The sequence below is a fragment of the Heptranchias perlo genome, unplaced genomic scaffold (assembly GCF_035084215.1).
Source record: "Heptranchias perlo isolate sHepPer1 unplaced genomic scaffold, sHepPer1.hap1 HAP1_SCAFFOLD_52, whole genome shotgun sequence".
Classification (NCBI taxonomy): Eukaryota; Metazoa; Chordata; class Chondrichthyes; order Hexanchiformes; family Hexanchidae; genus Heptranchias; species Heptranchias perlo.
In genome coordinates, this window is record NW_027139537.1 from 3,533,556 (window position 1) to 3,547,764 (window position 14,209).

The following is a 14,209-nucleotide window of genomic DNA, read 5'->3' on the forward strand; positions in this document are numbered from 1 at the left end:
TCAAACTGAAAATACAGTGAATCTGAAACAATGATACGATGAGAGGAAAATTCCCAGTGGATCGGTCAGTGCTTGCACAAAGGATAGAGGAACGCTTCGGGTATAACTTTTCTGTGGACTGAAAAAAAAAGGAAACAGTTTCAGTGGGATTGGGAAAAGGAGAGACCCATATATTAATTATTGTTCTTTACAGAAAGTCGTTGATCTCGTGGAGAAGGGAAATAGAGCGGACAGTTCCAAACTTCTCCTAAATCTGGTGATGGAGAAAGGCTCTCGGGCCCGAAGGGTGATGTGGGAATCCTTTGTGAAAATGCACCATGCGGTACCAAAGTTGGACAAAATACTGAAAGAGATGCAGGAACTTGGTACAGTAAAATCAGACACTGAATTCAATTTCAGATTGAAACACTACAGAATTTACTTTAATATTACTTAGATCTGATTTCATGAAAGCTCATTGATTTAAACAGGTCCTGATCCATTTGATTATATGAACATCGGACGAGGTTTAACTGAAATACCCAGTCACCTGAAAGGTAAGTGATGAAATGGAGATTTCAAACTATTTATTTCACTTCTGAGAATCAGAATGTTTGACTGTAGACTTTTGTTTAGAGATTGTCAGAATCTGGGAATCAGAAATTCAAAGGGTGGAGGGAACAGAAATGAAACCTCGTTAGGAATATGCGGAGGTTGCATTATTTCACTTAATCCAGCTGATGATCGCCAGAACTTGTTAAATCCCCACACACCTGGCAGGATCCTGATACACTGTGAATACCCATACACACCTGGCATGATCCTGATACACTGTGAATCCCCATGCACACCTGGTGGGATCCTGATACACCGTGAATCCCCACACACAACTCCTATGAGGCACATAGAAGCTCTGGGCTCAGAATTAATGAGCAGTGCCTTAAGCCAGACTTTAAGGTTGACCGACTACTCTAGAAATCTGGCCCACCATCAACGGTAGGGAAAGAGGTGGAGAAATGCAAAATATTAAAACATTTTCATTACACAGCACAGAATGTGACGTCGGTGTTCGATCTGATCTGAGAAGATGTTCAGATGTTAACACAATAGATCATTAATCCGTGGAGTAATGTGAGGGAAAGACAATATTCAGGGTAATTAGAAAGTTCTGGGCTGGCTTCCTAATGGCAGTGAAAGAGAGAACTTATTCTACTCAAAGAATAGTCCTTTAACTCGGGGTCTTTTTAGACCCAATGGAATGACTAATGGCAGTGAAAGAGAGAACTTATTCCACTCAAAGAATAGTCCTTTAACTCAGGGTCTTTTTGGACCCAATGGAATGACTGATGGCAGTGAAAGAGAGAACTTATTCCACTCAAAGAATAGTCATTTAACTCAGGGTCTTTTTAGACCCAATGGAATGACTGATGGAAACAGATTTGTAATTTCCCAATCCTGCATTGTAGGAAATTCAGACCAAAATGAAACAACAGAGTATAATTATTGGGAGAACAGTTGATATGAACTGTGAATGTTTTCTGCTCTAACATTACACTGAGTGATGTGGGCAGTAGTTCTAATTCTAATTCTATGAAAGGACTGTTATAAAAACACATTAAATATAGGTGCAAAGCTGCTGAAATATTGTTCACAATTTCTGAAACACAATATAACGGGAGAATGGTTAGAGACAGGAAAAGGCCATTTGGCCCAAATAAGCCTGCCTCTTTTAGAGAGATGGCCCCACCTACTCCTCCTCTCAGTGTATCCACAGAAACACGTTCAATTGTCTTTTAACCCCACTTACACTGCCCCTTCAGTGTGTTTCCCTGGTAACTGGGTCCCCCGCTCTCTGACCATTCAGTGAGAAAATTACCCTGATTTCTCTTCTTATTTCTGACTTTAAATTTTCTCCGTCTCTAATTATTTTCGTGAGTGTGAGCCTTTTTCCTGCATTAAAGTTGTGAATTACGTTGAAATGATTCAATACCGAAGTCTCTTACACAAACAAGATACATCAAACCCTCTCACCATTCCCTCAACCTAAACTCCTAATACCTTAAATTGTCTTTCTTAATCCCCCCTGTACCTTCAGAATGTCAGTAATATTTACCTGTGATCAGGTGACTAAAGAAGTATAGGTCTGATAAAATAACATTGAAACTTCTGTTCATTCACAGTTTGTCCCTCTCCCAGTGCTCACAATATCCCAGATAACCTGCCAGAGGTCTGATACAATAACAGTGGAACTTCGGACCATTCACAGTCTGTCCCTCTCCCAGTGCCCACAATATCCCAGATAACCTGCCCGAGGTCTGATACAATAACAGTGAAACTTCTGTCCATTCACAGTCTGTCCCTCTCCCCGTGCCCAAAATATCCCAGATAACCTGCCCGAGGTCTGATACAATAACAGTGAAACTTCTGTCCATTCACAGTCTGTCTCTCTCCCAGTGCCCACAATACCCAGATAACCTGCCGGAGCTCTGATACAATAACAGTGAAACTTCGGTCCATTCACAATCTGTCCATCTCCCAGTGCCCACAATACCCCAGATAACCTGCCCACGGTCTGATACATTAGAATCATAAATTTTTTACAGCACAGAAGAAGTCCGTTCAGCCCATCGAGCCCCTGCCGGCTCTTTGCAAGAGCTACCCAGTGCGCCACATTCCCCTGCTATTTCCCCGTAGCCCTGCAAAACTTTTCCTTCAAGTATTTATCGTATTCCTTTTCGAAAACCACGATTGAATCTGCTTCCACAAACCCTTTCAGAGAGAGCAGTCCAGACCATAACTACTCGCTATTTAAAAAAAGTTTATTCTCCTGTCGCCATTGGTTCTTTTGCCAATCACTTTCAATCTGTGTCCTGTGGTTCTCGACCGTCCGATCAATGGGAACAGTTTCTCCTTATTTACTTGACCTAAACCCTTCATGGATTTGAAAACTTCTATCAAATCTCCTCTCAATCTTCTCTGCTCCAAGAGGAACAACCCCGGCTTCTCCAGTCTAATCACGTAACTGAAGTTCCTCATCCCTGGAGCGATTCGAATAAATCTTTTCTGCATCATCTCTAAGGCCTTCACATCCTTCCGAAAGTGCGGTGTCCAGAATTGGACACAATACTCCAGTTGTGGCCAAACCAGGGAATTATAAAGCTTCATCATCACTTCCTTGTTTTTGTAGTCGATGCATCTATTTTTCAAGCCAAGTATCCCGTATGCTTTTTAAACTGCTTTCTCAACTTGTCCTGTCACCTTCAAAAATTTCTAAACATACACCCCCAGGTCTCTCTGTTTCTGCACCCCCTTTAGAATTATACCATTTAGTTTATATTGCCTCTCCTCGTTCTTCCTGCCAAAATGTTTCACTTCGCACTTATCTGCGTATCTGCATATGTCCGCCCATTCCACCAGCCTGTCTATGTCCTATTGAAGTCTATCACTATCCTCCTCACTGTTTACTGCACTTTCACGTTTTGCGTCACCCAGATCCAAGTCATTAATATATAGCAAAACAAGCAGTGGTCCTAGTACCGACTCTTGGGGAACACCACTGTATACCTTCCTCCAGTCCAAAAAACAACCGTTCACCACGACTCTCTGTTTCCTGTCACTGAGCCAATTTCGTATCCATGCTGCCACTGCCCCTTTTATTCCATGGCTTTCAAATTTGCTGATAAGCCTATTTTGCGACACTTTATAAAACGCCTTTTGAAAGTCCATATCAACATCAATCGTATTGCACTCCTCAACGCTATCTGTCACCTCATTTAAAAACTCAATCAAGATAGTTAAACACGATTTGCCTTTAACAAATCGGTGCTGGCTTTACTTAACTAATCCACACTTGATAAAGTGAATATTAATTTTGTCCCGGATTATCGTTTCTAAAAGCTTCCCCACAACTGAGGTTAAACAATAGATTTCTGCCCATTTCAGTCTATTCAGCACACATAGTATCCCAGATAACCTGCCCTGGACCTGATACAATAACAGTGGAACTTCTGTCAATTCAGAGTCTCTCCCTCTCCCACGACACACAATATCGCAGATAACATGCACGAGGTCTGATACAATAACAGTGGGACTTCTGTCCATTCACAGTCTGTCCCTCTCCCAGTGCCCACAATAATCAAGATAACTTGCCCAAGGTCTGACGAAATGACACTGATGAGTAAAGTAATAATGAGAAGTTGTTACTTTTTTTCAAAATAACTAACATTGAGAACCACTTTCTGTCTGTTCTAATTGAAGATGTTCAACAGAAACACAAGGAAACACTCCGGGTCCAAACTGAAACACTGAGAGTGAACACGATCCTAATAAAGGAGAAGGTTAAGATTTTCCAGCTGGTCACTCTGTACACTGAGCTAACGGTTATTTCTACTGTTCGAGATCGGACACTTGTAGAACATGAACTGCTGGCAAGAGGCCGAGACCATGAAGAGTGGAGAAAGAAACATCTCCGGAGGGAACTGGAAAAAATCCGAACTGATCAACTGTTCCAGAACTGTTTTTCCCAGAGAGGCAGTTTGTTCCAGAAAATGAAGAGTTTCTTCCAGCGATCCAGTTCTGGGAGTTCAGCAGCAGTGACCGGAGTCGCGGGGATTGGAAAAACAACAATGGTACAAAAGATTGTTTATGACTGGGCCACTGGGAAAATATACCCACACTTTCAATTTGTTTTCAGTTTTAAATTCCGGGATTTGAACGCTATTAACTGTAGAATAAACCTGAGGAATCTGATACTGGATCTGTATCCTTACTTTGGGAATATTCTGGGAGAGCTCTGGAAGAACCCAGAGGGATTACTGTTTATATTCGATGGTTTAGATGAATTCAAGGACAGTATCGATTTTGCTGATAATCGGAGAAATACAGAACCTCAGTACATGTGCACAGATCCTGAAGACTGGTGTGAAGTGTCTGACATTGTGTACAGTTTAATACAGCACAAGCTGCTCCGAGGATGTTCAGTGCTGGTGACCAGCCGCCCCACTGCATTACATTTATTGGAAAAGGCTGAGATCAGTGTCTGGGCTGAAATCCTGGGATTTGTTGGTGAGGAACGGAAGGAATATTTCAACAAGTTTTTTGAAGATCAGGTGGTGGCAGCAGCTGTTTTCAAACATGTGGAGTAGAACGAGCTCCTGTACACCATGTGTTACAACCCTTCCTACTGCTGGATCCTCTGTCTGTCTCTGGGTCCCTTCTTCACACAAAGAGATAGGAAACAGCAGCAAGTTCCCAAGACCATCACCCAACTATATTCCTACTACATTTACAACATTCTGAAAAACCATGGCCGAGAGATTGAATCCCCCCGTGATGTGTTACTGAAGATCGGTGAGATGGCCTTCACTGGAGTCTCCGAGAAGAAGATTGTGTTTAGAAATGGAGATTTGATCAAGTACAATGTGCAACCTTCCCAGTTCCTGTCTGGGTTCATGATGGAACTTTTGGAGAGAGATGATTCTGCCCAGAGTGTGGTTTACACATTCCCGCACCTCACCATCCAAGAGTTTGTAGCCGTACTCGCACAATTCCTGACTCCAGATCCAGGGGACATCCGGAAACTCCTCACTGAAGCCCACAACAAGGAAGATGGGCGATTTGAGATATTTCTCCGTTTTGTTGTTGGTCTCTCCTCCTCACAGTCAGCTCGGCCCCTGGAGGAGTTTCTGGGTCCATTTCTTCATCAAATAATCTGCGGAGTGATTGACTGGGTGAAGGAGAAGGTTGAAGGAGAGATTGGAAACACAGGGAGTAAAACTGGTAAAAGGGACCTCCTGAACACATTCCACTACCTGTTTGAGTCTCAGAATCAAACACTGGCTCGGGTAACAGTGGGATCTGTGGGAACACTTACATTCAGTGGATTGCGACTGACCCCGATTGACTGTGCGGTGCTGTCTCGTGTTATTGGACTCTGTGATAAAATAAAACACCTCGATCTGGGGAGCTGCTCCATTCAGAGTGAAGGACTCCAGCGGCTGGGACCCGCACTGCACAAATGCCAGGTGTTGAGGTCACTGTTTATTTGTCTCTAACTGTTAGGTCAATTGTATTGTTGCTCCTTAATGAAGGGAAACAAACAGTTCAGTTAAACCACAGAGAAGCAGATTCAACACAAATATGACAAATGATAAGAGGATCGGTTAGTAATTCCCTCAGGACTGGAGAATCTAAAATGGATCCTTGCGAACAAGTGGGGATTCTACATTCTTTCTCGGATCAGTAAATACAGGTCACTGAAGGAGTCTGATAATTTAATTGCAATAAATGATATTTATTGCTGTTTTTCTCACTGCCTGAGATACGCCCATTGAAGAGGCTCCTTCTCACCGGACTGTCAACGTGTGTCGGAGAGGGAAGCAGAAACACCAAACATTCAGTAACAAAGAGCAAAACACAGCTTTCGGACAGTCAACCGCCAATGGGCGAGCTGAGCTTTCCCCGCAGGACGTCGGTCCGTTATCTTAACTCATCAATGACACAGCCCTTCACACTCTCCAATACATCCACCATCTCTTCACCCAGCTGGCAGCACTCGTGCCTCTGAGTCAGAAGGTCGTGGATTCAGGTCCCTCGCTCATTAATCCAGGTCGACACTTCAGTGGGATTTGCGAGCTAAAATCTGCCTTTGAAAAGGTTCCAATCTAACGTGTTGTGGGGTATTAGCCCAGGAGTACAGACACACACCGGCCAGCGGTGGGGCCTCACACACAGCGGGAGGCTCCTGGGTTAACCAGGGGGCAGTGAACCCGGGAATTTCCCATAATCTGCCCCCTGTGTGTGAATCCCCGCTCGGGGAGGGAACTTCAGAAAATTCCCCGAAAACTGTCGGGCCCGTTACACCTGAAATAAATATAGAGACAGTTTAATGGGAATAGAGTGAGATACTCCCCTTCCCTGTCAACAAGGAACAAAGGGACATTTAAAACTTGTAACAGGACAAAATAAACTCTCCTTGTTACATAAAATCCTGTGGGACGGATTTTACAGCAGCCGTTAGCGCCGTTTCACAATATAACTCACCCCGAGATATTATACAGATTAATATACTTAATATGCTTAATACAGATTAATATGCTTAAAGTACAGGTAATCACCGCTTTATCATTTAATTCGGGGGAAATCGCCCCATTCCCATAAAATCTGCGATTTAAGCAGCAGCAGAAGTGTGACAAGTTTCCCCAAACATGACGGGACCGGTCACTGACCTCCAGGAGGGTAATTCTGATCATCGGGGAATGAGACCCGACTGAGGGACATTTAAAGACTTCACACAGGCAGCACTTTATTTAATAAATACATTTACTGACAGTCTCTTAAAAAATGAGGAGTTGGACAGATTGAGATTCATTGTCAGTAACAGGGAAATCTGGTTATTAATTTCCTGAAGATTTTTCAGTGTTTCCTGTAATATCAGAGAGAAATTGTATCAGATCGGGGATTAGATTCAGTTTGTTTCTCACTCTCTGTCTGTTTGTGTTTAGACTGGGTGGCAATAAACTGGGAGATTCAGGAGTGAAACTACTGTCTGCGGCTCTGAGGAACCCGGACTGTAAAATACAGACACTGCAGTAAGTATCAGACTGTTTGAGATTGTGTTTATAATAACTGGATGCCGAACACGGTACATTAATGCCAGTATAAGTAATAATAATATAAATAAACACTGGGAATGTTCTCTGATTCCTGTTATCTCTGCTTGTCCGTCTCTCTCTGTCTCTCTCTCTGATCCCCAGGTTATGTGATATCGGTCTCACAGCTTCTGGTACCGAGGATCTCTCCTCCGCTCTCTGTACAAACCGGTCACTGACGGATCTGAACCTGAGTGATAATAAACTGGGAGATTCAGGAGTGAAACTACTGTCTGCGGCTCTGAGGAACCGAACTGTAAAATACAGAAACTGGAGTAAGTATCAGACTGTGTGAGATTGTGTTTATAATAACTGGATGCTGAACACGGTACATTAATGTCAGTCTAAGTTATAATAATACAAATAAACACTGGGAATTTACCCTGATTCATGTTATTTCTCTCTCTCTGATCCCCAGTCTGGATGATGTCGGTCTCACAGATTCTTGCACCGAAGATCTCGTCTCCGCTCTCAGTACAAACCGGTCACTGACGGATCTGTCCCTGGGATCAAACTCCTTCACAGACCGATCTGTTCCCGCTCTCCGCTCCCTTATACTGACCCGCAGGAGTCTGGAGCGGATCTGGTGAGTGTTTGTGTTAATGTTTAATGTAATGAATAAAATATCAATGGGATTCAGTCCCTTTTATGGGTAATATTTGTCTGTAATTATTATTGAAATATTAACCCCAGTCTCCCTGTTATTTGCACTGTTGTTCAATCTGTTTATTTCCTTTTTAATCTTTAATCTGTTTCAGGCTGTGGGGGAATCAGTTCAGTTCAAACGGAAAGAGACACCTGGAGACACTGCGGGAATCCAGACCCGGACTGAGTGTGGAACATTTCAATTTATAACCATTCCTGATCTCATTATATGAACATTTCAATTTATAACCATTCCCGGTCTCATTATATGAACATTTCAATTTATAACCATTCCTGGTCTCATTATGTGAACATTTCAATTTATAACCATTCCTGGTCTCATTATATGAACATTTCAATTTATAACCATTCCTGATCTCATTATATGAACATTTCAATTTATAACCATTCCTGGTCTCATTATATGAACATTTCAATTTATAACCATTCCTGGTCTCATTATATGAACATTTCAATTTATAACCATTCCTGGTCTCATTATATGAACATTTCAATTTATAACCATTCCTGGTCTCATTATATGAACATTTTTGGCCGATTCTCTGTCCCTCCCCTTTAATCGGCCGCGCTCCAGGTTTAAATCCGAACGGCCCTTTAACGGTTTCCAGCTCGAGCTGAGCGAGCGTCGTCTCCCATTGTGACGTCAGAGGCCCAGCGACAGGGTCACGAGACTCAGTCACCCGGTCCCATAGCGCTGATTCTGCCGGATATCCGGGGCTGGATGGTCACCAATGGGGCACTGGGTCAATGTACAGACAGGAAGGGCCCAGGGTGGGGCTCAGTCTGGGCTGCAGTGGGACACTGGGTCAATGTACAGACAGGAAGGGCCCAGGGTGGGGCTCAGTCTGGGTTGCAGTGGGACACTGGGTCAATGTACAGACAGGAAGGGCCCAGGGTGGGGCTCAGTCTGGGCTGCAGTGGGACACTGGGTCAATGTACAGACAGGAAGGGCCCAGGGTGGGGCTCAGTCTGGGCTGCAGTGGGACACTGGGTCAATGTACAGACAGGAAGGGCTCAGGGTGGGGCTCAGTCTGGGCTGCAGTGAGACACTGGGTCAATGTACAGACAGGAAGGGCTCAGGGTGGGGCTCAGTCTGGGCTGCAGTGGGACACTGGCTCAATGTACAGACAGGAAGAGACCAGGGTGGGGCACAGTCTGGGCTGCAGTGGGACACTGGGTCAATGTACAGACAGGAAGGGCCCAAGGTGGGGCTCAGTCTGGGCTGCAGTGGGACACTGGGTCAATGTACAGACAGGAAGGGCCCAAGGTGGGGCTCAGTCTGGGCTGCAGTGGGAGACTGGGTCAATGTACAGACAGGAAGGGCACAGGGTGGGGCTCAGTCTGGGCTGCAGTGGGACACTGGGTCAATGCACAGACAGGAAGGGCCCAGGGTGGGGTTCAGTCTGGGCTGCAGTGGGATTCTGGGTCAATGTACAGACAGGTAGGGGCCAGGGTGGGGCTCAGTCTGGGCTGCAGTGGGAGACTGGGTCAATATACAGACAGGAAGGGCCCAGGGTGGGGCTCAGTCTGGGCTGCAGTGGGAAACTGGGTCAATGTACAGACAGGAAGGGCCCAGGGTGAGGCTCAGTCTGGGTTGCAGTGGGAGACTGGGTCAATGTACAGACAGGAAGGGCCCAGGGTGGGGCTCAGTCTGGGCTGCAGTGGGACACTGGGTCAATGTGCAGACAGGAAGGGCCAAGGCTGGGGCTCAGTCTGGGCTGCAGTGGGACACTGGGTCAATGTGCAGACAGGAAGGGCCCGGGGTGGGGCTCAGTCTGGGCTGCAGTGGGACACTGGGTCAATGTACAGACAGGAAGGGCCCAGGGTGGGGCTCAGTCTGGGCTGCAGTGGGACACTGGGTCAATGTACAGACGGGAAGGGCCCAGGGTGGGGCTCAGTCTGGGCTGCAGTGGGAAACTGGGTCAATGTACAGACAGGAAGGGTTCAGGGTGGGGCTCAGTCTGGGCTGCAGTTGGACACTGGGTCAATGTACAGAGAGGAAGGACCCAGGGTGGGGCTCAGTCTGGGCTGCAGTGGGACACTGGGTCAATGTACAGACAGGAAGGGCACAGGGTGGGGCTCAGTCTGGGCTGCAGTGGGACACTGGCTCAATGTACAGACAAGAAGGGCCCAGGTTGGGGCTCAGTCTGGGCTGCAGTGGGAGACTGGGTCAATGTACAGACAGGAAGGGCCCAGGGTGGGGCTCAGTCTGGGCTGCAGTGGGACACTGGGTCAATGTGCAGACAGGAAGGGCCCAGGGTGGGGCTCAGTCTGGGCTACAGTGGGACACTGGGTCAATGTACAGACAGGAAGGTTCCAGGGTGGGGCTCAGTCTGGGCTGCAGTGGGACACTGGGTCAATGTACAGGCAGGAAGGGCCCAGGGTGGGGCTCAGTCTGGGCTGCAGTGGGACACTGGGTCAATGTACAGACAGGAAGGGCCCAGGGTGGGGCTTAGTCTGGGCTGCAGTGGGACACTGGGTCAATGTACAGACAGGAAGGGCCCAGGGTGGGGCTCAGTCTGGGCTGCAGTGGGACACTGGGTCAATGTGCAGACAGGAAGGGCCAAGGGTGGGGCTCAGTCTGGGCTGCAGTGGGACACTGGGTCAATGTGCAGACAGGAAGGGCCAAGGGTGGGGCTCAGTCTGGGCTGCAGTGGGACACTTGGTCAATGTGCAGACAGGAAGGGCCAAGGGTGGGGCTCAGTCTGGGCTGCAGTGGGACACTGGGTCAATGTGCAGACAGGAAGGGCCAAGGGTGGGGCTCAGTCTGGGCTGCAGTGGGAAACTGGGTCAATGTACAGACAGGAAGGGCCCAGGGTGGGGCTCAGTCTGGGCTGCAGTGGGGCACTGGGTCAATGTACAGGCAGGAAGGGCCAAGGGTGGGGCTCAGTCTGGGCTGCAGTGGGAAACTGGGTCAATGTACAGGCAGGAAGGGCCCAGGGTGGGGCTCAGTCTGGGCTGCAGTGGGAAACTGGGTCAATGTACAGACAGGAAGGGCCCAGGGTGGAGCTCAGTCTGGGCTGCAGTGGGACACTGGGTCAATGCACAGACAGGAAGGGCCCAGGGTGGGGCTCAGTCTGGGCTGCAGTGGGAAACTGGGTCAATGTACAGGCAGGAAGGGCCCAGGGTGGGGCTCAGTCTGGGCTGCAGTGGGACACTGGGTCAATGTACAGACAGGAAGGCCCCAGGGTGGGGTTCAGTCTGGGCTGCAGTGGAACACTGGGTCAATGTACAGACAGGAAGGGCCCAGGGTGGGGCTCAGTCTGGGCTGCAGTGGGACACTGGGTCAATGTACAGACAGGAAGGGCCCAGGATGGGGCTCATTCTCGGCTGCAGTGGGACACTGGGTCAATGTACAGACAGGAAGGGCCCAGGGTGGGTGTCAGTCTGGGCTGCAGTGGGACACTCGGTCAATGTTGGATCAATGTTCATCGGAACACCAGGGGCTCCCCATGTCTTCTTGTGTTCGTGTTGCTGGATCTGTTCCGTCCACTAAAATGGGCAGAGGGGTCCATCTCATCGTTAAAAGCAACAGTCAATTGAAAATTAAATCAGTCAGAGCAGAAAACGAGCTGCCAATTCACTATCGCCCGTTTTGCTCTCACGCGCGGGGTGAATTTATTCTCTCCTCGATTCCTTCGGCTGGCGATCTTGTGGGGTAAATTGTCAGATATCTAAATACTGAATCCTAAATAAGTCTCACCAATCTGCAGTCGTGTCAGACACTGATCTGAACTATAATGTGATAATCAGTGATCCAGCTAATGCTGAATTACGGTGATACTCTCAGCTACTTTTACAATCGGTTATTCATTGGTTTAAGTATCTGCCTATTAATTATGTTTTTCAATTCTCAGATGGCCCTGTCTACAACTGTTTATATGTATTATTATTGGTATACTCAAAGTTTAAATAATGATAATTATGAATTCCAAGTCAATAAATCGCTGTTGTGCATGATTTTCCCTCTGCCTTCTTTGAAGATTTGGTCAGAAAGTGTTAATCCATTCACTCAGCAGTTTGTGGGGATCCGAATTAATGGTCGGTGAGGTGAACTCATCCAATCTGAGCTGGGAGATCGAAGACAGTTCAGCGAGCAATATTAGGCATCATTCACTTCTCGACATGGGTCACAATCGAACAGGAACATGTTAAACCGAGGCCCCAAAACCAGGGCCCAGAGAAGAAATTAAACCCCAGGGCAGTGAACAGACCGAACTCACGGGGGCCCTGTTTGGTTGCAGCCTGAGCAGGAGACCTCGGTTGGTCCCCTCTGGGGAATGCTTCAATTGGTCGCCTCCAGGTGAGGCATTGGTCCATCCCCTGCAGTGGGGGCCGCGGCCGGTCCCTTCTCAGGCAGACAATGGGCACCACAACAACAACAACGATAGCAACAACAACTTGTACTCCTAATATATATATATATATATATAGATATGTGTGTATTTATACACGACCAGCACATCGGCATCTTAGACAAAATGGCAGCAAGTACGGCTACCATCTTGGAAAAATGGCAAAAAAAATGCGCAGAGTGTCCCCAGTGATCCCACAGTGCACGCAGTCACCCCAGACTGCTCCGAGACTGCACCAAGGAATCCCACAGTGCACGCAGTCACCCCAGACTGATCCCAGACTGCACCCAGGGATCCTACAGTGCACGCAGTCACCCCAGACTGATCCCAGACTGCACCCAGGAATCCCACAGTGCACGCAGTCACCCCAGACTGATCCCAGACTGCACCCAGGAATGCAGTCACCCCAGACTGATCCGAGACTGCACCCAGTAATCCAGTGCATGCAGTCACCCCAGACTGCACCCAGGAATCCAATAGTGCACGCAGTCACCCCAGACTGATCCCAGACTGCACCCAGGAATCATACAGTGCACCCAGTCACCCCAGACTGATCTCAGACTGCACCCAGGGATCCTACAGTGCATGCAGTCACACCAGACTGATCCCAGACTGCACCCAGGGATCCCGCAGTGCACGCAGTCACACCAGACTGATCCCAGACTGCACCCATGGTGACTACATTGCACACAGTCACCCCAGACTGATCCCAGACTGCACCCAGGAATCCTACAGTGCACGCAGTCACCCAAGAATGACCCCAGACTGCACCCAGGGTTCCTACAGTGCATGCAGTCACACCAGACTGATCCCAGACTGCACCCAGGAATCCTACAGTGCACGCAGTCACCCCAGGCTGATCCCAGAATGCACCCAGGGATCGTAAAGTGCATGCAGTCACCCAGACTGAACCCAGACTGCACCCAGAGATGCTACACTGCACGCAGTCACGCCAGACTGATGCAAGACAGCACCCAGGGATCCGACAGTGCACCCAGTCAACCCAGACTGATCCCTGACTGCACCCAGGGATCCGACAGTGCACGCATTCACCCCAGACTGATCCCAGACTGCAGGCATGGATCCGACAGTGCACACAGTCACCACAGACTGATCCCAGACTGCTCACAAGGATCATACACTGCACCCAGTCACCCCAGATTGATCCCAGACTGCACCCAAGGATCCCAGTATGCACCCAGTCACCCCAGACTGATCCCAGACTGCACCCAGATATCCTACAGTGCACGCAGTCACCCCAGACTGATCCCAGACTGCACCCAGTGATCCTACACTGCACCCAGTCACTCCAGACTGATCCCAGACTGCACCCACGGATCCCACAGTGCACGCAGTCACCCATGACCTGTCACAGACTGCACCCAGGGATCCCAGAGTGCTCCCAGTTACCCCGACTGATCCCAGACTGCAACCAGGAAAGCTACAGTGCACGCAGTTTCCCCAGATTGATCCCAGACTGCACCCAGGAATCCAACATTGCAAGCAGTCACCCCAGACTGATCCCAGACTGCACCCAGGGATCCTACAGTGCACGCAGTC

At 48.0% G+C, this 14,209-nt stretch overlaps 1 protein-coding gene across 1 annotated transcript; it reads left to right on the forward strand.

The window, feature by feature from the left end:
* Nucleotides 1-469: 469 nt before the first annotated feature.
* Nucleotides 470-12,254, forward strand: LOC137314567 (NLR family CARD domain-containing protein 3-like). Its single transcript, XM_067979885.1, has 6 exons — nucleotides 470-536; nucleotides 4,237-6,010; nucleotides 7,482-7,568; nucleotides 7,734-7,903; nucleotides 8,047-8,214; nucleotides 8,387-12,254. Exons 2-5 carry the CDS (start codon nucleotides 5,142-5,144, stop codon nucleotides 8,118-8,120), a joined length of 1,200 nt encoding a protein of 399 aa, XP_067835986.1. The 5' UTR covers nucleotides 470-536; nucleotides 4,237-5,141; the 3' UTR covers nucleotides 8,121-8,214; nucleotides 8,387-12,254.
* The last annotated feature ends 1,955 nt before the right edge of the window (nucleotides 12,255-14,209 follow it).

What these genes read in the sequence shown, in the direction of transcription:
- LOC137314567 (XM_067979885.1), top strand. Translation starts at nt 5,142, where the DNA reads ATGTGTTACAACCCTTCCTACTGCTGGATCCTCTGTCTGTCTCTGGGT. An exon ending in CACAAATGCCAGGTGTTGAG is followed by an intron (nt 6,011 to 7,481) that starts GTCACTGTTTAT and finishes GTTTGTGTTTAG; the next exon opens with ACTGGGTGGCAATAAACTGG. An exon ending in TGTAAAATACAGACACTGCA is followed by an intron (nt 7,569 to 7,733) that starts GTAAGTATCAGA and finishes TCTGATCCCCAG; the next exon opens with GTTATGTGATATCGGTCTCA.